Source organism: Falco naumanni, chromosome 4 (assembly GCF_017639655.2).
Source record: "Falco naumanni isolate bFalNau1 chromosome 4, bFalNau1.pat, whole genome shotgun sequence".
Classification (NCBI taxonomy): domain Eukaryota; kingdom Metazoa; phylum Chordata; class Aves; order Falconiformes; family Falconidae; genus Falco; species Falco naumanni.
Window position 1 is genome coordinate 74,795,994 of NC_054057.1, and position 26,037 is coordinate 74,822,030.

At 66.0% G+C, this 26,037-nt stretch overlaps 2 protein-coding genes across 4 annotated transcripts in view; one reads left to right on the forward strand and one right to left on the reverse strand.

The window, feature by feature from the left end:
- Positions 1-2: 2 nt before the first annotated feature.
- The window catches only part of CORO7 (coronin 7), a 38,512-nt gene continuing 12,477 nt past the window's right edge, over positions 3-26,037 (reverse strand). For 2 of the 3 annotated variants that reach the window (XM_040590994.1, XM_040590995.1), the window contains 21 exons: positions 21,039-21,125; positions 20,710-20,792; positions 4,653-4,707; positions 4,371-4,428; positions 4,129-4,274; positions 3,277-3,372; positions 3,075-3,191; positions 2,837-2,969; positions 2,573-2,748; positions 2,386-2,494; positions 2,198-2,284; positions 1,941-2,083; positions 1,740-1,844; positions 1,526-1,611; positions 1,308-1,449; positions 1,105-1,194; positions 888-1,004; positions 671-806; positions 474-565; positions 295-381; positions 3-212 (listed from right to left, as the gene is read on the reverse strand). In XM_040590994.1, coding sequence (XP_040446928.1) covers positions 207-212; positions 295-381; positions 474-565; positions 671-806; positions 888-1,004; positions 1,105-1,194; positions 1,308-1,449; positions 1,526-1,611; positions 1,740-1,844; positions 1,941-2,083; positions 2,198-2,284; positions 2,386-2,494; positions 2,573-2,748; positions 2,837-2,969; positions 3,075-3,191; positions 3,277-3,372; positions 4,129-4,274; positions 4,371-4,428; positions 4,653-4,707; positions 20,710-20,792; positions 21,039-21,125 — 2,151 coding nt within the window. In that variant the 3' untranslated portion in view covers positions 3-206. Of the gene's footprint in view, positions 213-294; positions 382-473; positions 566-670; positions 807-887; positions 1,005-1,104; positions 1,195-1,307; positions 1,450-1,525; positions 1,612-1,739; positions 1,845-1,940; positions 2,084-2,197; positions 2,285-2,385; positions 2,495-2,572; positions 2,749-2,836; positions 2,970-3,074; positions 3,192-3,276; positions 3,373-4,128; positions 4,275-4,370; positions 4,429-4,652; positions 4,708-20,709; positions 20,793-21,038; positions 21,126-21,564; positions 21,922-26,037 lie in introns of those variants that run through there. The other variant, XM_040590996.1, reaches the window with a different exon arrangement.
- On the forward strand, positions 5,061-16,200 carry VASN (vasorin). Its single transcript, XM_040590998.1, has 2 exons — positions 5,061-6,405; positions 11,323-16,200. The coding sequence occupies exons 1-2, from the start codon at positions 6,272-6,274 to the stop codon at positions 13,343-13,345; spliced, it is 2,157 nt and encodes a 718-aa protein (XP_040446932.1). The 5' UTR covers positions 5,061-6,271; the 3' UTR covers positions 13,346-16,200.

Below are 26,037 nucleotides of genomic sequence, written 5' to 3' on the forward strand. Positions count from 1 at the left end.
GCTGCTGGTGCAGCGGCTTTAATAGCGGGGCCTGCCCGCGTCGGGCCCGGGGCTGCTGCCTGGCCTGGTGCAGCGCCTGGGCCTAGGCCTTGCTGCGCCTCCCCTCAGCTGGGTCGGCCCTGCGGCTGCTGCTCCTGCTCCTGCTCCTGCTCCTCCTCCTCCTCTTCATCCTCCCCGCCGAGCCCGGGCGGGTGCGGAGGCCCGGCCTAGTCCTGTGAGAAGCCCGGTGCAGGTGAGGGGCATGGACGGAGTGACCCCAGAGGTCATGTGTGTCGTGTCCCCCCCCACACCTACCCACTCATCCTCGTCCACCCCCTCGAAGGAGTCCTGGGGCAGTGGGTCATCCCGGTTGCCCAGCCGGGCCACCATGGCACTCAGGAGCTGCAGGGAGGCAGGGCAGTGCCGTGGGGCCGGGGGCATTTCCCCCGGCCCAGGCTCCCAGCAGGGTGGCCCCGGGGTGCCCCAGCACCCACCTCCTCCTTCTTCTGCTCGTCAGACTTCTCCTCCAGGTACACGGACGCAGGGACGAACTTCCGCGCCGGAGCCTCTTTTGGTGCCTCACTCACTGGGAGAGCGGTGTTGCCATAGGGCAGGAGGGCTTTGCCCCACAGCTGACCCACACACCCATCTTCGTGGGCCTGGGGTCCTTACCCTGTGCCCCTGCACCCACCTGGCATCATGTCGGCCGGCCGCAGGCTGGCATGGCGCTGCTGCCCGTCCTGCCCTGCCAGCCAGGCGCTGCTGCTGAGGGCCGGCTCCCACCAGACACGGGTCGGTGGGTAGATATCATCCTGGAAATACTCCTTCTGCAGGGGCAAGGGCCACTGAGGAGGGGTCCCCTGCTTCCTATCCCTCCCTCCAAAACATGGCTGGGCCCTGCCACCCACCTTGACGCGTGGCACATGGAAAGCCACCGGCTCCAGAGTGCTCTGCCCAAGGCGCAGCGCTCGGGCGAACTCCACCTCCCGCACCTCACACACCGTTTTGGGCAGGAAGACAAAGCCCTGATGGGGCAGAAGCATGAGCAGGGCCTGCCACGGGTCTGGCAGCACAGGCAGAGGGGTCAGGGACAGGCAGCACGGCCCTGGAGGACCCCCCCTTTACCTTGTGGGGTTCATTGGTGGTGAAGCTGTTGCACTCGAGGAAATAGGGGGGCTCAGGTGTCACCTCGTAGAGGAAGACTCTGGTGTCACCCTGGGGATGAAGTGAGATGGCGGCTGGCAGTGGGGTGCATAGAGGGTCCCTCCACACTGTTGGGGTGCTGTAGGCAGGTAGCCCCCTGTTTTTTTGGGGGGGCAAGCCCTCACCTTGCCAGTGAGGAAAACAACACCAGTATCCTCATCATAGAAGGGCAGGAGGGTGGAAGGGGCCACGTCAAGCCCAAGGACAGACAAGGGTCCCTCAGGCAGTGCCTGTGCCCGGTACAGGAGGATCCTCCTCTCACTGCGGCTGCAAGGAGGTGACAATGTGGGGGGGCACAGTGTCCCTTGGGGACCCCTGCCCCGGTGTGTGTCCCCTGCTTTACCTATCGAAGCCAGACACCAGGAGGTAGTCGCCACTGCAAACCCAAACCAGGCGTGCTCCACGGCTCCCTTCAGGACCTGGACCCTCCTGTGTGGGGTGAAGGTTACCCTGCCTGCTTGGAGAGAGCTGGGGGTGCAGGCAGGTGCCCGTGGTGGGGGCAGAGGTCCCTGCCTGCACCCCAGCTCTCCAGCCCATCCCCACTACCGTGCTCACACCTGTAGAGGCTGAGGGCTGTGCCGGGGCTCATACAGCCGTAACCGGCCGTCTTTGCTCACTGTTGCCAGCTTCTTCCCATCAGGGCTCCAAGCCAGGCTGAAGATCTGGGGAGATAGATGTTGTGTGTGTGTTTGTATGCCCCATGTGCCCTGCCTGACCAAACACAACCCTCGAGTGTCCCCAGATGTGTCATCCCTTACCTGATCGGTGTGTCCCCGCAGGCACAAGGCTTCCCGCCCGGGGCTCAGCTCCCAGATCCGTACCGTCATGTCGTAGGAGGAGGAAACCAGGACATCAGATGCCACGGGGTGGAAGCGGATGGAGTAGATCTTCTCCGTGTGACCTGGTAAGGTTGAGTGATGCGTGGAAATCCCCACCTGCGCCGGGATGCGGACACCACTGGGCTGGCTTTTCCCCAGCGCGGTGAGCTCGGTGTGCCTCCACACACGCCTCTCACCTTGGAGGACAACTTCGGGCTCCTGCAGTGTCTCCCGCAGCCCTCCTTCAGGGATCCGCCACAGCCGGATCTTGGCATCTTCACCCGCTACGGCACCAGAACGAGTGGGCAGGGGTTAATATGGCGATCTGGCATGCCTGGTGCTTTGGGGCTAGCCCAGTGCCCTCCCCAGGGGATGGCACACATACCAACAGCGAGGCGCCGTGGGTCAAAGGGGTCCCAGGAGAGGTCGGCCACCGCCACGCTGTTCTGGATGGTGGGCACAGCCGTGTCAGGGAGACGGCCAGGCTTGGAGAGCTGCGGGAGAGAGCCAGGGGTGTCACCTGCACTGCACCGGCTGGCGCCACACCGGCCACTGTGCCGTGCCAGGGGTACCTCGAGGATGGCGATCTGCCCGCCGGCGGAGAGCAGGGGGAGGGCGACGCGCTGGTGGTTGGCGCAGAAGCCGTCGCACTCGCCCGGTGTGGTGAGGCTGAGCCCCCGCAGGTTGGTGAGGTGGGTGTCGCGGTGCAGCACCCTGCCCTGCGCATGCCGGAAGCGGGAGCTGGGCCCTGGTGCAGGCGGGGTACAGGTGAGCGCCCCGGGTCCCCCCAGCGCAGCCCCCCCGGGCACACCGAGCCCACCGCACCGCTCGCTCACCCAAAATGCTCTGCAGTGACTTCTGGCTGGGGCTGCTGGCAAAGCCGCTAGAGGGGCCGGTGCTGGCCGAGAGGGAGGTGGCGGCACTGCCCGGTGAGGCCAGTGAGGATGGCGAGGAGTAGCCACTGCCCTCCTACAGAAGGGAAAGCAGGTGGGCAGGGGGTGCCAGTGTCCCAGCCCTGCCGAGCCCCCCAATGCCTCGGCACCCCTGGCACACCCCCCAGCACCCCGTGCTCACGCTGCGGTCGGCGTCGGTGGGGCTGCTGTCGGCCGCCTGCAGCTGGGTGCAGGCGATGACGGGGGAGGTGAAGGTCTCCGTGGGCCTTCGTGCAGGGTGCAGGCTCACCCTCCGCACCTGCGGGGGGGCAGAACGGTGGGCGAGGGGCAGTGGCAGCCCCTGGCAATGCCACCAGCAAGGACACCCCCCGGGTGACACTGACCTGCTGGCTGTCCCCTGCCCACCAGGCCTGGGCGGTGGTGGCTGGCACTGTCCCAGCGCAGTCAGGGAACAGATCCTCATGGAAGTCCTGGATGGACTGTGGGAGAGGGGATGGGGCAAAGTGGGTGTCCCCAAAACCCCACAGCCCCCATCCTGCTGCCAGCTGGCACCCTCTGGGCTGCAGCTCCCCCTGGACCCCCCCTGGCACCCCAGACCCTCCGGCCATGGAGCCCCTGTCCCTGCACGCTGTGCGCCGAAGCCTGTAGGTGTCAGATGCTGCCCGGTGTCAGGCTGCCTTGCACACCTCTGAGTGCAGCCAGCCTCTGAGACAGCACCCGCATCCCAACATCACCCCTTACAGGACCCAGCACCCCACTTCCAGCACCAGCCCTAGCACCCAGCCTCCAGCTGTCACCCAGAGTCCTGCCTCCAGCACTCAAGACTCCACTACCCAGCACCCAAATTTCAACCGCTTTAAGCACCAGGCATTCCGGATCTGGCACTCAGCACCCAGGAGGCAGCACCCAGCTTTCAGGATCCACTTTCCAGCACCCAGCATCTTCCATGAAGCACTGGGCTTCCCAAATCTAGCACCCAGCAAACCCAGACTCTGTTACCCGCTATCAGCACCCAGGTTTCAGCCTGAGCACCGCAGCACCCACCCTCCAGCCTTACTGCCCACCATCAGCACCCAGGTTTCAGCACCCAGGTTTTACTTCTTCTGCTCTCCCCAGGCTGGGAACCAGGGTCCCCCAGAACCTGGGTGCCCTTTGTCACCCAGCACCAGTGAGGTGTCACCCATGAGATGGCACCAGGCACCTGTGATGTGGTGCCACCTGCAGCCTCCCCTTACCTTGCGTGGCACCAGGTAGCTGACAGGGATGAGGGCGGTGTCAGTGAGCTGCAGGACACGGAGCACCTCGCAGGCCATGACGTCCAGAGCCAGGCGTGGCACAGCGGCCAGGCCCCACGTGCTGCCCTCCGTCCGGCACTGGGTCACTGGGGCACAGGCAGGGTGGCTGTAGGGCAGGCAGTGCAAGCCGGGCCGAGACCCCCGGGGTTCCGGGAGCCTGGCACGGGATGTACCCTGCTTACCCTGGGTGAGCGCCGGCTGCGCGGGTGCCACCTCGAAGCAGTACAGGAGGTTTTCTCCCTGGAAAAGAGGCAGAGGGGATGGGGCTTGAGTGGGGCTGTCGGGGGCAGCCCTCCGCACCCCCCTGCATCCTTCTACACCCCAGTGCACCCATGTGCACCCTGCTGCACCTCACTGCACCCCCCTGCATCCTTCTACACCCACATGCACCTTGCTGCACCCTTCTGCATCTGTCTGCACCCCACCGCACCCCCTGCACCCCGCTGTACCCCGTGGGTCCTCACCTTCCCTGCCAGCACCAGCAGCCCTGTGTCGGCATCATAGAGCGGGATGGTCGCCCTGCAAGGGAATGGAGGGTGCTGAGCGGGGGGCACCCCTCAGCACAGCACCCTGACAGCCACAGGGCTGGATCTTGCACTGTCCCCCACAGCTGCAGGCCCTGAACTCCGTCCTGGGGACATGCAGGCAGGATCAGGCCTGCAGCAGCGGGTGGGCAGCACCTGGGTGCCCTCAGCGTGCCAGGCTGCTCCCCTGCCTTACAGCGCCTCACGGCGCGACCCTCGCTGTCCCACCCCGGGGTGGCAGGGTGGCAGTGGGACGGTGCTGCCGGCACTGCTGGCTGCTCCCAGCCCTGGCTGCACGGTGTCTGCCACCAAGCCGTGCCCAGCCATGGGGTATCCGGCTCCCAGCCGCAGGGTATCCTGCTCCCAGCCCTGTGCCCTGTGCCCAGCGATGGCAGCCCGCCCTGCCCAGGGAAGCCACCAGCACCTGCACGGGAGCCCTGGGGCTGGCCGGGCCGGCTCGGGCAGTTCAGAGCAGGCGCATGGCACACCCCAGCACGCCGCACGCCTCACCTGGCACCTGCCGTGCCACCAGCCCCGGAGCACCCTGCGGTCAGGGCAGTGCCAGCTGGAGCGTGTCCCTGTGCCATGGCCATGTCCTGCACCCTGTCCCAGCCTGTGGCCCGGGGGGTGCTCGGTGGCTGCAGGGGACCATGGCTGGGGGAGCGCTCAGTGAGCGGAGGGACAATGACCGCGGGGATGCTCGGAGGGGACTGTGACAGGGAATGCTTGGTGGCTGCAGGGGCTGGTGGTGACGAGGAGCACGGAGCCGCCACTGCCTTCCCTGGCAGGGCCAGAGGGAGCTCAGCAGGCAGAGAACAAAGGGACAATCTGTTACTTTTGACATTTCTGTGGCCTTGCCGAGGGGAGAGAGCTGTGCCGTGCCGTGCCAGCCCTTTACACCATACGGTGAAAACAAGGTTGTGCCATGCTCCTGCCCCAGCAGGTCCCCATGGCAGGGACACCCCGGTGGTGCCACAGGATGGCACAGGGGACAGCCCCAGCTGGTGCGGCACAGTCCTGCCCTGGGACTGTTGGCACGATGTAGGCAAAGATTGCCAGGGCAGGGTTCCCTGCCCAGCTGCGGTCACCGTCACCAGCACTTCCACTACCACCGGGGCCTAGGGCTGGGACAAGGACACCCTGGGTGTCTGGCTGTCCCCGTGCTGTCCCCATGGTGCCGAACCGGGACTGTTGTCCTGCAGCACAGCTCTGCCATCACCGGGCCATGGGGGCAGCCCTGCGAGGGCCACCCGCTGTCCTCCCTGCCCCCAGCAGGTGGTGGCAGGGGTTCTGCGGATGCCGGGGCACACTGGGGCTGGGGTCCCCCGCACACTGGGTATGGGGGTCCCAGGGGGTGCCTAGGGCACCCAGCCCCTGGTGTTACGGCCGTGCCAGGGGCGCTGTGCATACGAGGGAGATACCCACAGGGCCCCCACAGGCGCAGCAAGGGCGCTGGGACGCTGGGGGTCCCGGGGGTCCCGCCCCGTGTCGGGCCCCAGGTGCGCGGGGGGGCGGAGCCTCCGGGGCAGCCGCGCCCCACCCCTCCTCCCCCACAGCCAATGGGAAGGCGGCGGGAGCTCAGGCTCCGCCCCACCGCTTTAAAGCCGCCCCCCGCGCCCGGCGCCGGCAGAGGGGAGCGTCCGCCCGGCCGCTGGCTGCCGCCGCCATGGACTGACCGCCCCGGCCCGGCCCGGTGAGTCCCGCGGCACCGGGTACCGGTGCCCGTGCCCTGCCCTCCCCACGGGGCCGGGGGCTCGGGGGGCGGCGGCCTACGGGCGGGAGTGAACTCTGCTGGGCCCCCCGGGGGGATTCGGGGCGGTGGTGGGGCTTGAGGGGCCCGGAGGGCCTCGGCTGGGCAGCGGGGCACCGGGGCTGGCAGCCCCCCGCGGGTGGCAAGGTGGCACCCGGGGCTTGGCTGCAGGCAGGGCACCCGGGGCCAGTGCCTTGCTTGCAGGCCTCGGTGAGGGTCGTGCTGTGCTCCCTGCCAGGCCTTGGCCGGGCCATGGGGCACCTGCTGTTCCCTGCCCAGGCTGGTGGCAATTTGGCTGGGGTGGTGAGGGTGTGGGCAGGGACCCTGGTCCCCTGTCCCCTGCCTGTGCCTGTTACGCCATGGGATGTGCTGGGGTCTGGCCTGGGGACCTCGGCCTGGTGCTGCTGCTGTCCCGGGAATGGGAGGGGATGTGGCTGGGGGTAATGTGGAGCTCAGCTCCTTCCAGCTGTGGCTGCGTGGCTGTGACCCACCCTGGCAGCAGGAGGGCTGCAGGACCCCGCTGTGGTCCTGGGCCCATCCTGTGCTTGGCCTGCCCTGGCAGACGTGGTGGCAGGGCTTGCCCTATGGGGTCAGGCAGAGGTGGGAGCTGCTGGCAGCCGTGTCCACCACCCTCATCGGCAGAGGGCTCGGCTGGGGTGGGGTTTGGCTGCCTTCACCCTGCCTGTCCTCAAGGGCCAGCATCTCGGGTCACTGACCTGCCGTGGTGCTGAGCAGAGTCCCCGGGCGGTGCCAGCAAGGGTTTTCCCCCCAGCTGGCACAGAGGGATGGGTGCCAGCAGGGCCACCGGCCAGCCTGGCTGCTGGCTGGCAGGGATACCCCACCGCTTCTCCTGCTGCCAGCAGTGCTCCCTGTGTGCTTCATTGTCACCTGGCATGTGCTGAGGGGGTGCCAGCTGCTGTCACCCTCTCTAGGTGTGACTTGGGCCACCGTGGGGTAAGTGACCCTTTCCATGCCCAGCTCCCCTCCTGGGCTGGGAGCTGTCACAAGAGCCAGCGCATCCCAGCAGAGATGCCTCAGTTCCAAGACCCCTTTCCCCAACCAAAAACCCCCACTCATGTCATGTCCCCCCCATACAGGCTCTTGCCAACGTGCCCCATGCTGGCAGGTCTCATCCTGCTGGGACCGGGGCAGCTGGACGGGCCTGACCCAGCCGGGGCCATGCTGCTGCCCACACGGTGCTGGGCAGTGCCGCCGTCAAGGATGACACTAATGACTGTTTTTCCCTGTGCCACGCCAAGGCCGGCTGGCCTGCCCGGGTGGCCCTGACGCAAGTGCTGCTTGCCCGGCTGGCTCTGCCGGCGGGACGCGGCAGGAGGAAACGCTCGGGGACAGCCGCGACCGCCTCAGTCACGCCGTAGGAATCTGCCTGTGCTGCCGGGGCCACGCGTGGCACCATCGCCAGCCTCCTCCCAACCTCTGCTGGGGTTCGGGCTCCTCCGGAGGCGGTTTGGCTGCCAGTAAAGCAGCTCTGCTGGTTTTTCCTCCTTGCCGGCACCTGAGCCGGGGAGCGCGGCCGGGTCAAAGGGGCAGGAGCGTTCCGGAGGGGCTGGCGAGTGCCCTGGGGAATGCAATAACCAGGCCTGCATTCCTCCGGGGCTGCTGCGGAAACTTTAATTAAATAGGGAGGGGAGCCCAGGAGGAGGTGGGAGCTGCGGTGGTGCAGGGTGGGTTGAAGGGGAGGAGGATTAAGGGCTTAATCCTGCATCCCCCTGGCTGGGTCTTGGGGACATGTGCTGACATGGGTTTGGCTGGGGGGGCGTAAGGGAGGGGAGCAGTGCCTGCATCCCGCCCGGTGAAGACAGTGTCCCTCCCTGCGGTGACAGGAACACATGCAGGGTCCAGCTTCGTGCAGGGCCCCTGTCCTGCCCGCACTGGTGCCTGCCGGCTGAGGAGGCAGCCTACCGGCCTGCCGGCAACAACGGTGGCTTTGTTCGGCTGCAGAGCCTGGCTTGCCGGTGCGGGAAGGGACATCCTGGCTGTGCCGCGTTCCCTGGGGGGAGCAGCCATGTCCCTGAGCAGCGCGGAAAGGCAGGGACCCCTGGGAGGGCTCCTCTGGCCCGTCCTGCACAGGTGTCACCCTGTGGCATAGGGACAGCGTTGGCCTCGTCCATAAAACGTGTGGCAGGTGTGAAGTGGGGTGTCCCTGGCAGAGTCCCTCACCCTGGGCAGGCAGTGGGACAGCCTGGCCAGGGGGCTGCAGGCAGGGAAGGGGGGGGACACAACACTCCCACCCCAGCAGGCTGGCAGGGAAAGGCTGAGCTGGGACTGGGGGAATCTGAGCCCAGATCCTCCCCGCAGCCGGAAAATATGAATAATTCGGCAAATATCTGCGGTGCAGGCGCGGGGGAGCCCAGCCAAGGCAGCAGCAGGCCGCTGGCAGGGCGGTCCCAACACCTCCAGCAGAACTGGGGGCCCCTCTCCACCCTCGGGGACCCCCCCTGGATGTGGGGAAGCTGTTCCCCTGTCCCTCCTGTTTCAGAGGGGTGAGCACCCCAGCGAGCTGGGGCTGGGTTAACCCTTACAACGGTGTCAGCAGGGAGGCGGTGCGCGGGCGGGATGCTGGCGTGTGCCGGCGGAGCGGGGTGATGCCGAGGGAGAGGTGGCGGAGGCGTGCGGGTGGAGCAACCGTGCCAGCCTGCCCGGCGCTCGTGGCGAGGCGGGGATGCGCGGCCGTGGCTGGGCCGGCCGAACCTGCCCAAAGCGGGGAGCCTGGCAGGCGGGGAGGAAATGCCAGTATAATTAAAGGGACTGGAGAGACTTGGAGTCAGCAGCTGGTTGCAGCACGGGACACGTCAGCGAAACCCGACCCTGGCATTGCAAAACCAGCCCTGGCCTCGCCAGCCTCCCGCAGGCCTGGCCACGCTCCGGCACTGCTCACCCGGGTGGCCTGGCACTGCTGGCACACCGGCACCCTGCGCCCTGGCAGCCTTTGCCTGCCAGCCAGCATCCTCTGGCTGCCGGAGCCACCTGGCGCGCTGGCGGGGTGGCGGGGGGTGCCAGGGCTGCCCCCAGCCCCCTGAGCCCCACAAAGTGCTCCGTGAGCTCTCCATGATGCTTTCTTGGCTCTACTCTGTCCTCATCCCGGGCACCGACAGCCTGGCCATGATGTGGGGGTGCAGCTGGACCTAGTGGTGGTTGGGGGCTGAGCTGGGGGTGCCAGGGAGGGGACTGGGTGGCGGTGACCCCCTGGATACAGCGCAGCTCCTCAGCATTGGGGGGGTGGGGGGCTGACTGCACAGGTCACGGCAGGGCAGGGCCACACAGGCCAAGTGACTCAGTCGGTTGTGGTGACCCTGCCCAGCAGCAAGGGCGCACCCCACCCTCGGGTGCACCCCACCCTGGGGGGGCTGCCCGGGGAAGAGGCAAGGTCAGAACCCGCCGCCGCGTTAACCCCATCGGGCTGTGGGTGGGCACCGGTGCCCCCGCGGCACGGGGGGCTCTGCTGGCCTGGGGCACAGCACGGGTCCAGACCCTCCTGGTGCAGGACTTGGTGTCCTGTCACCGCCGGCGTGACCGGGACAGGGCCCCCCACAGCGGAGGGGTGGCCAGGGCAGGCAGCACGTGCGACCCAGCAGCCCCTCGCACACGGTGGAGGCCCCTGTGAGCCGCAGGGAGGGTGTTTGCCTGCAGCCATGAACCAGCCCTGAGCCGGGGAGGAGGTGGCGGGGCTGGGGCTGGGGAAGGGGCTAGCGGAGCGGGATGCCGGCAGCACCCCCACCTCGGGCAGCCTGCTGGGGTTTGCCTCTTCCCTGCCTGGGGACCCAGCTCCGCCACCCCCACATCCCCTGAGATGGGGTGGCAGGAGATGGCTGGTCCTCGGCCCAGCCTGTGCTAATTAGGAGTGTCATTAAAAGGGCTGAAGGGGTTGAGAGAGGAGCCAGCCCTGTGGGGCACCGCCAGCTGTGACAGCGGCGGGGGTCACCCTGGTGAGCCTTGCTCACCCCAAGAGCATCCCCCCCTCCATCCCCCCTGTCCCCAAGGGACAAGGACGCAGCCCAGCGTGCTGTGCAAAGTCCCCAGGGTGCCAGCATTGGCAGGGAACAGCAAGGTGACCCACGGATCTCAGGGGACAGGAGCCAGCTCAGGGGTGAGTACGAGCCCCCTGGACTCTGTGGGACACTGCGGGGCACAGGGGCGACCCATGGGGCAGGGAGCACCCAGCTCCTTTGGTCCTGCAGCCTGTGCTCGGGCACCCCATGGTGGGGACCACGCCGTGTGCCCCCATCCCCGAGCGGGATCGCTGCTGCCGGCGATCCGATCCGGGCAGGAGCAGACACTGTGCCGGGATGGCGGCACCAGCAAAGGGTTAAGCCGAGCTGGGAGCTCGGGAAGGCCGGCCAGGCTCCCACCCCCTCCCCGGGCTCCTAGGCAGAGCCGTGCTCCCTCTGCATCCCTGTGTTTGACTTGCACCCTGCCGAGAGCCGCCGGGAGGTACTGGGGGTCTCGGTGCCCCGAGAGACCTGGCCAAAGCTGGCGGGACACGTCTGGTGGCAGAGCCTGGGGTGCGCGAAGGTACCACGTCCCTATATCTTGGGGGTCCAGGGAGGGAGAGAGCGTGGAGCTGGGGTGGGCAGCCGGCGTGGGGCTTCACTGTCACCAGCTCTGTTGCAGGCTGTGGCAGCGCAGAGGAGGCAGGAACGTGGTGGGGACTCTCCCACTCCCTGGGCAGTCCCTCCGGGGCTGGAGGGTCCCAGGCAGGGCACGGGGAGATGGCTCTCCCCCCAGCAGGGGTGCAGCGGTAGCAGCTGGGGGTCTGAGGCACCCCACAGCCCTGCCAGCCCAGAGCTCCCCCCTGCTGGGCCCTGCCCCTAACCCTGGCTGGGTTTCTCTCTTCCGCAGAGCTGACACCATGAACCAGCTGATCCTTTGCACGCTGCTTCTCTTGGCCCCCAGGGAGCTGGCTGGGGCATGTCCCGCAGGCTGCCAGTGCCAAGACCCCAAGACCATCCTGTGCGCGGCCAGACGGGGCCAGACCGTGCCCCAGGGGCTGCCCCCCAACACCCTCTCCCTCTACGTCTTTGAGAATGGCATCACGATGCTCAGTGAGGACAGCTTTGCGGGCCTGCCCACCCTCCAGCTCTTGGACCTCTCACAAAACAAGATCACCAGCATCCAGAAAAACATCTTCCAGCCCCTGACGGAGCTTGTCAACTTGGACCTGTCCTCCAACCAGCTGCAGGAGATCACTAACGAGACCTTCCATGGGCTGCGGCTGCTGGAGCGGCTCTACCTGCAGAAGAACAGGATCCAGCACATCCATGCTGCTGCCTTTGACACGCTGGAGAACCTGCTGGAGCTGAAGCTGCAGAACAACCAGCTCTGGGCCGTGCCACCCCTCGACCTGCCCAACCTCCTGCTGCTGGACATCAGCTGGAACAAGATCCCCACTATTGCACCAGGGGCCTTCCATGCTGTCAACATTGAGTCCCTGAAGATCGCAGGTCTGGGCCTGACGAGCTTAAACGAGGAGCTCTTCCAGGCCCAGAACAACCTCCACGAGCTGGATGTCTCCGACAACCTGCTGGAGCGTGTCCCGGCGGTGCTGCGGCGGCTGGGGAGCCTCACCAAGCTCAGCCTGGCTGGCAATGCCCGCATCTCCCAGCTGCCAGCAGAGGACTTCCACAACCTTCACAACCTCCAGGAGCTGGACATCAGCAACCTCAACATCAACACCATCCCTCGGGATTTCTCCAGATTCTTCCCCAGGCTGCGGACTGTGACAGCCGCCGGCAACCCCTTCAACTGCATCTGCCAGATGAGCTGGCTGGTGCAGTGGGTCAATGCCAGCAGCGTGGTCCTCCGGCGGCCTGAGGAGACACGCTGCCACTTCCCCCCAAAAAACTCTGGCAAGCTCCTCCACCACCTGCAGTACGCTGACTTCGGCTGCCCCACCACCACCACCCCCCCCACCACGCCACGCACCACCACGCTGCCGCCACCTGTGCCGCTCCCCACCAGCAGCCGCCTGGCACCGCAGCCCAGCACTGCCGCTCCCACCCCGGGGGCCAGGGCTCCCCAGGGCAGCTCCACGCCGGTGCCCTTCAGCGGCACCCTGGCCCCCACCAGCCCCCTGCCGCCCATCTGTCCCCCTCGCACGTGTCTGAACGGCGGCACCTGCCACCTGGGTGCCCAAAACTACCTGCAGTGCCTGTGCCCGGTGGGCTTTGCCGGGGTGTACTGCGAGGTGGAGGTGAGGGGGACGACGCCAGCCCCAAACACGCCGGCCCCGCCACCCAGCCGGCGGATCAGCATCGCGCAGGTCAGCAGCACCTCCCTTAAAGTCGACCTGCAGAACTACGTCCAGTCCAAAGCGCAGCTGAAGGGCATCCGCTTGAGCTACCGAAACCTCTCCGGGCTGGACAAGCGGCCGGTGATGCTGCGTTTGCCAGCTTCGCTCTCTGAGTACACAGTGCGGGCGCTGAAGCCCAACTGCACCTACCGCATCTGCATCGGGCCCCTGGGGGAGAAGGTCTCCAAGGAGGAGCACTGCGCCGAGGTGCAGACCTTGCCAGTGAGCCACCAGCAGCACTCCCCCGTCACCCAGAGCAAGGACAGCAACCTCACCCTGATGATTGTCCCCGCACTGGCCGCTGTGCTGCTGCTGGTGGTGGTGGTGACCGTTGGCATGTACTACCGCCGGCACCGCCGGGCGAAGGCACACACCGGCACTGGTGTGGATGCCAGCCCACTGGAGCTGGAAGGGGTAAAAGCCTGCCTGGAAAATGGGGATTTGAACAGCCACGGCCACAAGGTGCCAGAGGCAGCAATGCTTTCTGGTGGCTCCGAGTGCGAGGTCCCACTCATGCAGTCGCACTACCCCAGCAACAACAACACCCCAGGGCTCAAACCCTCCTATTTCTGAGCCAGGCACGACGGGGCTGCGGGGCAAGGGGAGCCCCAGACAGACAAGGGTTAAGACAAGGGTCAAGCTCCAACGGCAGCGCTGGGGCGAGGAAGGTGAGGAGTTAACTGAATTAAGGCAGAAAAACCCCAAACCCATAACGTGCAATTTCTGAGAGGCTGCCACGCTTCGGGAGGAGACACTAATTTTACCGTTCAGTGCCTTGATTTCTGTGACTCTGCGTAGAACGTGGGTAGTGAGAGAGAGGGGTTGGGTTTTTAATTTGGGGTTTGGGTGGGCTTTTTTTAGCCACTGCTAAAAAGAAAGCTGCCAGTGACTCGGCTAAGGGATGTCCACGTGCTGGTAACAAGGGTCCTTTAGCAGAGCATGGCCCGTGACTCTCGACTCCCTGGAAGCTGATGTGAGGAATAAGGCCCGGCCGAGGTTCTGGGACCCTCGGGACCCCTGGGCCGAAGGAAGTGCCAAGCAGGCAAACCGGGAATTGAAGCTTTAAGAACTCGAAGAGAATATTTATACACGGTTATTTCCCATTTCTTCTGGGAAAACGTTTTTTTTTTTTTTTTTCCTAGTACAGGTTTGTGTACATCTCTTTTGTAAGGCAGACCAGAAGGGTGTCTTTTTGTAACAAAAAAAAAACAAAAACAAAAAAAACAACCCCAAAAAAATAACAACAATGAAAACCTCTGCACAGCCTCGAGTGCTTTTGCAGGCACTGCCCATCTCACCCCGGGGTGCGGGCAGCTTGGCCTGTTCCCCGTGGAGGAGCGGGAAGGTCAGCCGTGTCCTCCCGTTGTTGTTGGCGAGCGCCGGGATGAGGGATGAGTCAGGGCGATGGAGGGGGGAGTTTTCCTGACTCTGGGCAGCGGCGCAGGGGAGGCATCACCCCCACAGCGCTGTCCCCCACCGCGGGCGCTGAGGAGGTGTTCCCAAAACAGGCCACGGGTTTCCAATCAGCCCCTGCCCTGTGCATCATCCAGCCTTACTTCATCCCTCCCTGCCTGCCAGATGGCTCCGGGGCCAGCTGCGGGACAAGCAGCCCAGCCCAACCTCCGTAACCTCCAAATGTCACTCCCGGTGGCACTGGGACCCCTGAAGGTCCCGTGGTAAGTGTCAGCCAGCTTGCTTCCCCCCAGATGGGGGGGGGGGCTGCAGCCAGAGCCAAGGCTTGGGGCCCCCGCACTGAGCCCCCCGCCACCCAGCCCCAGGAACAGCCGGTTTCATGCGCTGGCCCCGGCGGGGAGGGCTGGGAGCCGGCGCTCGGCAGATTCCTGCTGCCAAGTAGTTTCTGCTCCAACCCTCTGGTTTTAATCGTTTTCCAATCCTTTATCTTTTGGGCTGGAATTTTCCAGGTTGGGGCCCTGCCCGCTGAGGTATGTTTGATTTGGAGAGAATGAGCAAAAGCGGGCTGAAGCGCGGCGGCTGCCGCCAGCAGAGCCGAGGGTCACCGCCATGCCGTGCTGGCCACGCCGGCCCTGGCAGCCCGGCGGGAGGCACCGCTCGGCCGCAGGGTACGGCCCTGACCCCACCAGCGCCCGGGTCCCGCTCGCCCGGGGCTGCTGGCGGGAGCGAGCGGCTCTGGATGCAATTAGGGGCATGGGGCGGCAGCGGGGGCCGTCTGGCGCAGCCCCCCGGCTCCCAGGTGGGCTTCCGGCAGGGCTGGCTCCCATTAGGGCCGGCGCAGTGGCAGGAGGGGCCCCTCGCCGGCGCGGGCGGGTCGGTGCGATGGCCACGCTTGCCCACTCAAAGGGCCCATTGTGGTCCTCTCCCCACAGATTTTTCAAATTAACATCCCAAATTCCTCTAAAAATTGCTGCTGTGTAAATATTTTCACTGCGAGCTTTGTATATTTTCCAGCCCCGCGAGGAGGAGAGAAGAAAAGTCCCCGGCGGAGCTGCGGCCTCGTGCTGGGTGCCTCTGGCCGGCGGCTGCTGTAGCCCCCCAAGCCTGGCTGGGCATGGGGTCAGTCCTTGCGTGTCCCCTCGCCGCCGGCACTGGGCAGCAGGGACCTTGCAAGGGCACTTAAGCCCCTTCCTGGCCCCTCGCTTTCCCTCCTGCTGCTTGGCTTCATGATGTGCCCTTCCCTTTGTTAGCAAAGGTGTTTTCCCCACTTGCAATTAACTGGAGGTTTGCAGGGAGCCCCCCACGCGCCAGGTGGGTGCCCAGGGCCCCCACGACCCCTCAACACATCACGTTGCTCCTGGGGGACTTCCAGCAGCTCCAAAGTGACCACATCTGTGTTAGAGATGCCACACTGGCTGCCCCGGCACGGCAGGAGCAAAGCAGGGGCTCGGCTTTGGCAGGTGCAGCACAGCTGGGGAGCCCTGTGCCAGGGTTCTCGTGGTGGCACAGCAGGGCCAGGTGCCAGCCGGGAGATGTGGGGAGGGGGCCAGGCTGGGGCTGGGCTGCTGCCAACTGCAGCCACGTGGGGAGGGGGCTGCAGCAGCACAAAGGGGCAGCGGGGCTCAGCCTCGGCACGCAGGGGTTTGGGGATGCTGTGGCCAGTGCTTGGCATCCTTTGGGGCTCGACACCCACAGCTGCACCCAGGTGGCTCTGCAGGAGCTCGGCCGTGCCCAAAAAGTGCCCTTCCAGCCCCCACACTTCCCAAACCCGAGCGCAAAAGTCCCTGTGGCCACCGCCAGCCCCGGCGCGCACCAGGAGCCGCTCCGAGCGGCACATCATGCGGCGCTGCTAATTCCTCCCCGCTGAATCAGCGTTGGGGAAGGATTGCAAAACCCCCTGAAATGAACTCAAAAAAATAACCCTCTCACTATGCAGCCTGGCGGGGCTGGTAACCGAGAGCCCCGGCCAGAAGCCGCTGGCAGGATGGGGGGGCTCGGTGGGAAGCTGCAACAAGGAGCCACCAGCTTCACCAGAGCAAGTCCTGCTGCCCCAGCACTGGCCCGGCCCTGCCCAGCACGGGCACCATCTTGCCTGCACCACGATGGCTGCAAGCCTGGAGGTCTCTGGCCTTCAAAGAAACACCCCCAGCCCCACCATGGAAACCAACGCCTGGTCCCCTGGGTCCCCCAGGCCCCCACAGCCAGAGCAGAGCCCCAGGGGGACGCGCTGCCTCGGTGCAGGATGCCGAGGGTCCCCATCCCCGCTCCCCTGGGGCAAGGCAGGCGTGTGCCCGTCCCGCAGCCCCACACGCTGCCGCGAAGCGTCTCGGCTGCCAGGAAGAGCTTGTGGAGAGGCAGAAATCCCGCCGGCTTCCTGGAAAGCTGGGAGGCTGGGGCCGGGAGCGCCGGCTGGCTGCAGAGCTGCTGGTGGGCCAAGGCCGTGGCCCATCTGGGAGCGATTTCGGCGCTGCAGCCGCTCGCTGCCTTCCCACCCCAGCACCCCGTGTGTGCACAGAGCTATTTTTACACGGCGTAATTACCGGGGCAGGCGGCGGGGCTGGGTGGCCACCCTGGCGTTAACTCCTTCATACGGCTGCCCATGAGCATCTCACCCCACGGGGATGGGTCCCACTGTGGGGGTGGCACCCGATGGGGTGGTCTCTCCCCTCCTCGTGTCTGAGGTTGGCAGCCAAGTGGGAGCAGCAGGAAAAGGCCCTGCCCTGCTTATGGCAAGCAGCCACTGGCCTGGACACCTGTGGGAGGAGGGGGTGAGGGCAGGGGTCTGCAGGGGGATGGGGATGGGCCAGTGCTGCTCAGGGCTCTGCCATGGAGACCTGACCACTAGGGTGGGTGTTGCCAGAGACCCCCAAAACACCCAGCATGACCCAAAAGGGCTGCTAAGTCCCAGGAAGAAGCAGTGCACTGGCGTCGGGGCCAGGCAGGATGGGAGCAGGACTGGCCATCAAGGCCCCATTACAGGTGGTGACTGAGAAGAGGTGGCAGGATGACAGCGGGGACACGTGCCTTGGTGGGGTCCTGTGCCTTGGTGCCCTTGAGAGCTGGGGCTGAAGCCCAGCCCCCACGAGCCATCTCAGCCACAGGGCTTGGCTGGGGCAGGGGCAGCGGGCAGCTGAGCATCCCTGGGCAGCATCCCTGGGGAACCACCCAGGCCCCTCCAGGCCCTGCTCCAGCGCTGGGGGAGCCAAACAGCCCCAAATTCCTCCACAAACATCCTGGCGTGCTGGCTGCCCGCTGCGGGCAGGTCCTGGCTTCAGCACCTCCCAGCTCTGGTGGACTTTGCACCATGAAGGGCGGAGGGCACCTGGCCATCCCCACCACTGTCCTGCCCTGTGGAGACCTGCCCTGCGCTGGCACATGCCACAGGGACATGGCTCCCCAGGACATCTGCAGACACAGTGCCCTCAGCCCTGCCAACCCACCCTCAGCCTTGAGCCAGCCGTGGCATGGGCAGGAGGCTGCCCGCCCCCCTGCTCGGTGAGTGTGCACCCCCAGCCTCCATGGGGACATTTTTGGGACACCAAAAGACATGGTGACACAAGGGAGCTGCTGTTCTCACCAGCCCTGGCATGGTGACGGCCCCATCCCTGGGCAGCGCGGCACTGGCTGCCGGGCGCGCGGCAGTGGGGTCTGGTCGCTGACCCCGAGTTGGAGCCAGTAACCCAACCCCGCCGGTGCTGGTTGCAATTTAGGGCAACAATAACCTATTGAGGCCCCTTCCTGGCTCCTGCCCTGCTGCTCCTTGATCTAATTAAAGGGGGCCAGGGAGGAAGACAAAACCTGGATTGAAGGGAACGGCAGGTACCCGAAGGCGGCACGCTGAGGACCATGGCACAGAGAGGCTGGGGACACCTGCGCCTCCTGCCACCCGCTCCCTCAGGGGTTTGGGCACTGGCCAGGGGTCAGCTCCTGAGCACAGCCCCGGCACAACTGGGGTGCTTTGAAAATCAGGTTTATGTGGTCGCAAAGATCTTGCCTGCTCAGGATTTGGGATGGGGGACCCCCAAAATGCACTTTCTGATGTGGGGGTGAATGGCACATCCCTGTCCTCTCCCTCCATGGATGCTGGGCCGGGGTGCAGCCACTCCATGGGATATGGTACACGCTGGGGGGTGTCCCCCACCTTGGGGCATGCCACGGCCCCACTCCGGGGTGCCACATGGTGCCTGGGACACATGGCCATCTTGATGAGCATGGGCCCCCGTGGCAGGGCGTGGTGGGGATGCGGTGCGGACACGGTGGGGACGGGGGGTCCCCTTCCTGCCGGCCGGGCGTCAGTAATGAATGGTATGAGTTTCCTGCCCGCCCACTGATTGCTTCCTCAAAGAGCCTCAATGAGCTGCTGCTGCTGTGCCCGGCTCCCCACGCGCGGTTCGCAGCATGGCCTGCACCGCACCGCTGCACTGCTGCACAGTCCCCCATGCCCCATGCTGGGCTCCCACCGCCACACCGGAGATCCACGAAGAGCACCCCCAGCTGCTCCGCCACCCCTGGGGTGCCAGACTGCTGTTCCTGCAGCAGCAGCACCCAGCAACCCCCCCTGCACCAACAGCTCAGTTCGGGCACTGCCTCTGGGGGGACCTGGTCCCCCCAACACTGCGCCCCTGCCCTAGCCACAGCACCAGGGCTCCCGAGCATCGCACCCCACTGGCCCCCGGTCAGGACGGCTTTGCCGCAGGGAGAGCACAGCCCCCACTCGGCACCGCTGCTGGGAGCCAGCCCAAATCCCCCTCCACCATTTGTCATCTTTGTGAGATTTATGGTGGGGAGTGGTTGGGGCTGGAAGCGCAGCCATTCCCGGCCTAAAAAAAGCACCTCCTGCTCCTTGGCGGCTCCCCGGCACAGGGGGGTTCCCGCTCACCCCCCTGCCCCCAGCCCCTCTCCGTATCGCCACGCCACGCAGCCGCAAGCCGGCAGAGGCCCAGCGTGACGTGCAGGCAGCGCCCGCCAGCCGCATTCCTGGCGGCCGATAAACCCAGCAGCCAAAATAACTCCAGCCTGCGCAGAGGGGGCTGAGCACAGCCTGGCGTCTGCATCCAATTTAGCCGAGCTGGCTCGCCCCGGCCCAGCGCCGGCGGGGAGGCCCATGCATGCAGGGTGCGTGAAGCAGCAGGATTTGGGGTAATTCCCACTGGATTCTCCTCTGGCAGCAATAAGGGACCCCCAGTGTCCCCTTGCAGCATGCTGTGTGCCCTGGCCTCCTTTGGGAGTGTTCACTCTGGACTCTAATGATGGCTGGTCGCTGAGGCTGGACATGGCCACCCGGCGGCTCCCTTTGCCCTTTGTGCCGGCGGGGCTGGCGGGCAGGAGAGCCGCGGGCTGCTCACCCCGGGAGTTCACAAGAGGGTGAGGGATGCTGCGGCAGCTTCCCTGCCTGCTCCCACCTGGGGCTGCTCCCCCGGCCACCATGCCAGCACCTCCCCACCATCCCCGCAGCCGATGCTCTCCCCTCCTGTCAGCCCTGGCTGCTGGCTCAGAGCTGACACGGTGGCGCGGGGGCAGCCGGCACAGTGGCCGAGGGCTGGCCCCGCTGTCACGGCTCACTCAGCTCCTTGCCAGAGGCCTCGTATCGGCACCCAGCGGCTGCCGACCACCCAGCCTGCTCCAGCGTGCTGGCCCACCACAGAGCCTGCCCGGCGTGCAGCGAGGCTCCCGGTGTCCCTGTGCTTTGCCAGCAGCTCTGGGGAGAGCCGGCAGCTTCCAGCACAGCCCGGCAAGGGCCTTGCCCCAAACCCCCATCACCCTGGTGGGATGAAGGCACTGCCTCCTCCTCCCTGTCCTGTTGCCTTGTCCGCACCGCAACACTAAGCCAGCTCGCGGGGCAGCATGGGAGAGGCCAGGCTGGGTCTGACCAGAGCGTTCCCCACCTCTGCCGTGCCCTGCAGATGGGAGACAGCTCCATCGCGCCTTGACAAGGGGCGCTGACCCTTTACAGCTGCAGAAGCTCTTCTTCCACTTCCCCAAGGGAGGCCTGGTGAGCCTGGCTCTGCCGCCGGCCTGGCCACGGCTGGCTGGGCAGCCGCCACAGCACCATGGCACAAATCACCGCGGCGCCACCAGGAGCGGGTGGTTGGGGCTGAGCTGCTCCAGCACATGGGCAGAGCCGAAGGGATTGGCTCACACGTAGCGCCTTGTTGTGCTACCCCAGTGCACGCACCCTCCCAGCTTACAGCCACCTCGGACACTGCTGTGCTGTCCCCAGCAGTGCCAGCACCCGCCACAGTGCCACAGAGCACCCGTCCCACCTCAGCGTTGCTGGGGATGCCTCCGCACCATCCCCAGCACTGCCACACCCCATGGCACCCAAATAGTGCCGGGGATGTGACCACGCCATCCCCAGCCTTGTCCCCAGCTCTGTGGCTGAGCAGTGCCGGTGCCAGGAGCTCTCCGCCGCCTCCTGCTCTGCCACTGTGCTCCACGTGGGTGTCTGACCACGGCGTCCCTGCTGCACCACCCCGTGTCCCCACTGCCCGTCCTCCTGCCTTGTGGTGAGTCCCCATCCCTACCCGGGTGAGGTGTCCAGTGCCACGGTGAGCATCGCCTCGCCGAACCGCCGTGTGTCCCACAGCTTGACCTCCCGCTCCCGCATCTGCAGGGGCACAGACACAACGTTGGTGGCACCGGGGCTGCCCGGCCAGCCCTGCAGCACCACCTCCTTCACCAGCCAGCCTCCCTCCATCCCCAGCAAGGGCCAGGTCACTTGTGGAGGGGACCGCCTGCTTTCATGGGGGACAGGCCATCCAAAAAGCACCTTGGGTCCCAGCACAGCTGCCACAGGGAGTGGGGCTGGGACATCCCGGTGGTGCCAGGGCCACCTTCCGGGTGAGGACTGTACCTGGCTGAACCCGATGGAGATGAGGCAATTGCTGGAGCCCATCCAGAGCAGCCGGGAGTCCTTGTTGTTCTTGTGTCCCAGGACACTCTGCAAGGCACAGGAGACACAACTGTCAGCATTGCCACCAGCCATGCCAGGCATGCCACGTGGGATGCACATTTCACCGGCAGTGGCTGTGAACCACCCTGGGGCCAAGCAGACGGAGCCAAGTGCTGGCTCCCAACTCCGCTGAGAGATGCCCACGGTGACAGTGCAGTGGGGACAGCCTGCAAGCGGTGACAGTCCTCAGCCCCGATCCTGTGCTGGTGTGGTTGCATTGTGGAGCGGCTGGCCTGGCTCCCAGCGAGGAGCGGAGGGTGGCAGCAAGTAACATGAGTGTGAAGGGGCACAGGACAGCTCCCTGGCCCCTCAGGGCTCTCCCCACACCCTGTGAGGGGGCTCGGGGCCACTGTGCTGCGAGGAAGCTGTTCCGTGCTGCAGGCACGGGAAGAGGCTTGGCCGTGGCCATAGTGACAGAGGGACTTACTTCCCTGGCTGCATCCCCAGGCTCTCAATCCGTGCTGAATCCCGGCCGCAGGAGCTGTGTGTCCGGATGCTACCAAAACACATGGCAAACTGAGCCCAGCTGCGCTCCCCACACTGCCCTAAGCCCCCGCAGTCCTGCTCCACCTCTGCCCTGGGCTCCCCCCGGGGCTGGGACGCCCCCAGCCCACATCAGCGCCTCGACCTGCCCACCATCTCCAGGCTGGTCTCCCCACAGGCCCTGGTGCCGCTCTGCCCAGGATGGGAGGGAAAGAGTCACCATGGGGCTGGTGGCGGCTCCTTGCCGGTTCCCATGTGGCCCCCAGATGGGTCCTGCGGTTCCCAGCATCCCAGTGGGAGCCGGCAGCCAGCACTCACCCCACGGCGCAGGCAGTGCTCGCAGCCCCCTCGCTCTTGTTTGCAAAGCACCAATAAAAGACTGCTAACGATTTCAGAGCTGGCATGGAAAAGCAGAGGACTCTGCCAGAGCTAAACTCAGCGTGGCGCTTCCGGCACCTCCGTGCAGGGCAGCTGGACTTGGCGTGGGGGCAGGAGGGATGGGGTGGGCACAGGAGGGTGCCCACATGTCCACAGCCCCCCCGGGTTGGCACGTCCATGCTGACGCGGTGCCGGAGGAGCTGTGTCCCATGAGCTGCATCCCCCTTGCTGTGAACACTGCGCACCACCGGGTCACAACTGCACTGTGCCTGCCAGCGAGGCTCTGCCACCACGGCGGGCCGGCGAGGGTCTGTAGAGGTGCCGTATCTCCCACCCTCCCACCAGAGACACCCCACCGGGAGCAGCCTCTTCCAGTGCTGGCCACCAGACCCAGAGGGATGCCTGCTCTCCGGAGAGACCCACAGCCAGGGCGGGAGAAGGCACACGGTGCCAAGCTCATCCTCCCCCTGGCTCCAGCACGCACGTCTCCCTGCCAGCACAAACACGGCACTCTCCAGCCAGCGCAGCTCATTTGGAAGCGGCAATGCTGGCCAAGCCGAGCCCAGCGCTCCCAGCCGCGGGGCAGGATGTGGGGCAGGAGGGGCCCGTCCCCCACCTCCAACACACTAACACAGGAGCTGGCTCCTGGGGAGGGGGAGGGCCTGGAGAAGGGAACACATCCCATGATCAGTGCCAAGAGGGATGGAAACCCCAGGAGCCGAGGCCAGCCTGCTTGTTGGCCAGAAGAGTACTTCTGCACCTGAGCCATGCGGCCGTGGCATCCAAAACTCAACAGCTGGGGATTCGATAGCCAGCGGCGCCAGCTCCGCCGCCTCCCATGCACGGCTGGTCCCCTGGGCCACCCAGCACAGCATCCCAGAGGTGGCGGCGAGTGGCAGACCCCAGGGCGGGCGGCACGGCTGGCAGAGGGCAGGGCAATGCTGCTGTTGCTCCCAGCCCACGTTGTGCTGGCTGCGGCGCAGGGCCATGTTTTCCGCATTAGTTCCATCCTGGCTGAGCAGTACGTATGGCAGCAAGTATGTGGGGAGGCCAGGGCTGGGGCCGGGCTGCTCCGCTTTTGGTGGTGGCTCAGGCACCCGGCTGTGTCAATGTTGCCAGAGGCGAGTGTATGGGCCCAGATGGCAGTCAGACCTGGCAGGGGGTTTGGTCCCTGAGGACCTCCCACACCATGTCCTCTCCCCCGGTGCTGAGAGTCTTGGCAGAGATGGGGCTGTGTGACCTGGCACCAACAGTAGACACTGGTGTGGTTCGGTCAGCAGGGAGCCCCGCGGCAGCCGTGGGGCTGCTGTGGGTCCCTGGGGCTGGGCACAGACTCTGGCATCCAGCCTGGGGTGATGCTGGGACCCCACCGTGTCCCTGGAGCAGAGGACCAGCAGCAGCCTGAGGGCCAGGCATCCCTCCTGAGCTGCTCACCCCCCTGGCAGGCTGAGCAGAGCCCACCAGCGCCAGGCCAGCACATGGGGAGCCAAGGAGGCCTCCCAGCTCCCCAGCCACGCCAGCCGAGGCAGCCCAGCCTCCTCCAGCCCATTGCACGGGTGCAGCCCAGCTGGTTTTAGGCAGCCCAGGCTGGAGGGAGCTCGTGCTCCCTCCTCAGAGCTGGTTCAGCTGCATGGGGAGGGTTTCCCAGCGCTGTCCCTCTCCCCATCTCAACACATCCCTCCCAGCACGGGCTGGGTACAGCACCAGTACGCACAGCGCTCCCCGTGCAGCCCGGAGCACTCGGCTGCAGGACGCAGGGGGCTGCGGGGGGGCTGCCCCGTCGGACACAGCTGTTGGCAGCGATGCTGCGGCAGGGCTGGGTGAGCTGGTAACAGCTGCCCACAGGGAGCAACCGCCTTCAGCTCCTCGGCTGCCTGGGAGAGCCCAACACAAAGCAAACACTGCTGCAGTGCCGGGGTGATCCCTGGGTGATCCCTGGGTGATCCCTGGTGATCCCTGGCTCCGTGGGAGCCGCTACCCTCAGCCAGGATGCACAGCAAGGCGAGCTGGAGGTGGGGAGCCCAGGGCAGAGCCGTGGGGCTGGATGGGTGGGAGGTGGCTGCGAGGGTCACAGCTCTGCCCTTGGCAGAGACCCTGTGGCTGGCAGGGGCCAGGACAGCTCAGCCCTGCCTGTGGCTAGCAGACCATGAGCATGGCTAGCAGACCACAAGAATCTTACCCCTGTGGGAAGCAACCCCAGCAGAGGGTCCTGCGTGGGCACAGGAGGCACCAGGGCCAGGTTGAGCCATCCCTCTGCTGGTGGGTGCCAGGGCAGGAGGGAGGGGGTCCCCCCAGACCGGGGCCCTGCCATGGGCTCTGGGGACAGACGCCTCCTCCCTGTACCAACGGCACGGGTCCATGCACATGGGGGAAGCCGTGGCTCCCTCCAAACCCCATAAAGTTTCGGAGGGCAGGAGGAACGGCTCCCTGGGGAGCTGAGGGGGCTAACCATGGCACCGCATCCTGCTCTGGCACCAGAACGTGAACGATCTCCCTCCATTGCCAAATCTCAGTTACTCCAGAGGTGGTCAGGAGAGCAGAGCAGCCTCTTCCAAGCTAACCCTGCTCCTGATCTCTGCCCAGAACTCGGGGAGACCAGGAGCTGCCACCTGCCCCCAGGGATCCCAGCCACCACACATGGCAGTGGCGATGCTCTGGTAGCCATCACGCTGCCATCACTGGCCCCTGCCCACTGCTGGGTGTGAGGTATCTGTGCCATGGTGGGGCAGAGCAGGGTGAGCCCCCTCCTGCCTGTGCTGCCTTCCTGATCCCAGGGACAGGGCAGCATCGCTGCAGTGCCCCTGGGGAGCTGGGCACCATCAGTGCTGTGCAGGCTCTGCCTCTCCCACCCCCCCGCCAGCACAGCCCCCAGCCTAGGTCCGGCCTCTCCTGCCCTTGATGAGGCCAGTGTGATGTCCCAGGGGATCCAGGCCCTCCTGCCCTCGACGAGGCCAGTGCAGTGTCCCAGGGGATGCTGCTGGCCCAGCAAGGGCAGGAAGGGGAGCAGGTTCCCACTGGGACAGCCCTATGGCTGCGGAGGCTCCCACCTCAGCACTGATGCCCAGGCATGGGGTCGGGCTGGGAGCAGGGCTCCCTCCCCGGGGAAGGTGAGGGGAGACTCGCTGGCCACACGGGCTGGTCAGACTGCAGCACCCATCAGCACCCATCCCTCCTCTCCCACATCTCTTCTTGCAGCCACTGTCCCTGCAAGCTCTGCCATGAGGCCGTTACCAAATCCCCAAAACGCCTTTGCCCTCTTGAGCATGAGCCTCCCCGGCACCCCAGGTTGGGCAGCAAGCCGAGGGCTCCTGCAGTGCCGTGCTGGAGCCCCAGGTGAGCGAGGCAGGGACCTGCACCCTGCTGCGCCAGCAGGGCTGTCCCCAGTGCGAGGGAAGGGCACCCAGGCGAGGGCAAGCCGGTGCCCCTGTGCACCCGCATCCCTTGCGATGCTGCTGGCTCATCCCAAATCCTCCTTGACTTCCCCATGTCTGCCATACCAAGCGGCATTCCTGGGAAGGACGGCCGAGGGGGAAGCAGAGCAGAGGAAATATAAACAGTCCCGTGCAGCTACGCTGGGGAACAGAAGCATGAGAGCGCCGAGCGCACGGTGCTATAAATAGGCAGCCCAGAGCCAGGCCAACTTTTTCAAAGCTTCCCACGGTCTCCTTGGGAATGTGGGATGCTGCAGACCTTCCCCCAGCCTGGAGGAAGCCGCTGCTGAGGCTGGGAGTCAGGTACCCCCGGGGTGACCCCAGCGTGGGATACCACGCTGATGGGGTGGGGGGGAAGAAGGCTAAAAGTCTCTCTATGTCCTGATGCGCCTTCCCCCAGCAAGCAGTCCCCAGCCAGCCCCAGGCTGACAGCCAGATACTGGGCAGAGGTGACACATAGGGATTCGTGGGGTCCTAGCTGTGGGTATGGATGGGTCACTCCAGCCTGGATATCACCCTTACCACAGCATTGCCCCGCTACCACGGCCATGCTTCCCATGGAGACCCTCTCCCTGCCATACTCTCCCACCGTGGCAGGGGTTGATGTG

Bases quoted from the DNA above. Each gene is read 5' to 3' on its own strand.
- VASN (XM_040590998.1), top strand. From the start codon at position 6,272: ATGGGAAGGCGGCGGGAGCTCAGGCTCCGCCCCACCGCTTTAAAGCCG. The intron at 6,406-11,322 runs GTGAGTCCCGCG...TCTCTTCCGCAG, and splicing joins GACCGCCCCGGCCCGGCCCG to AGCTGACACCATGAACCAGC.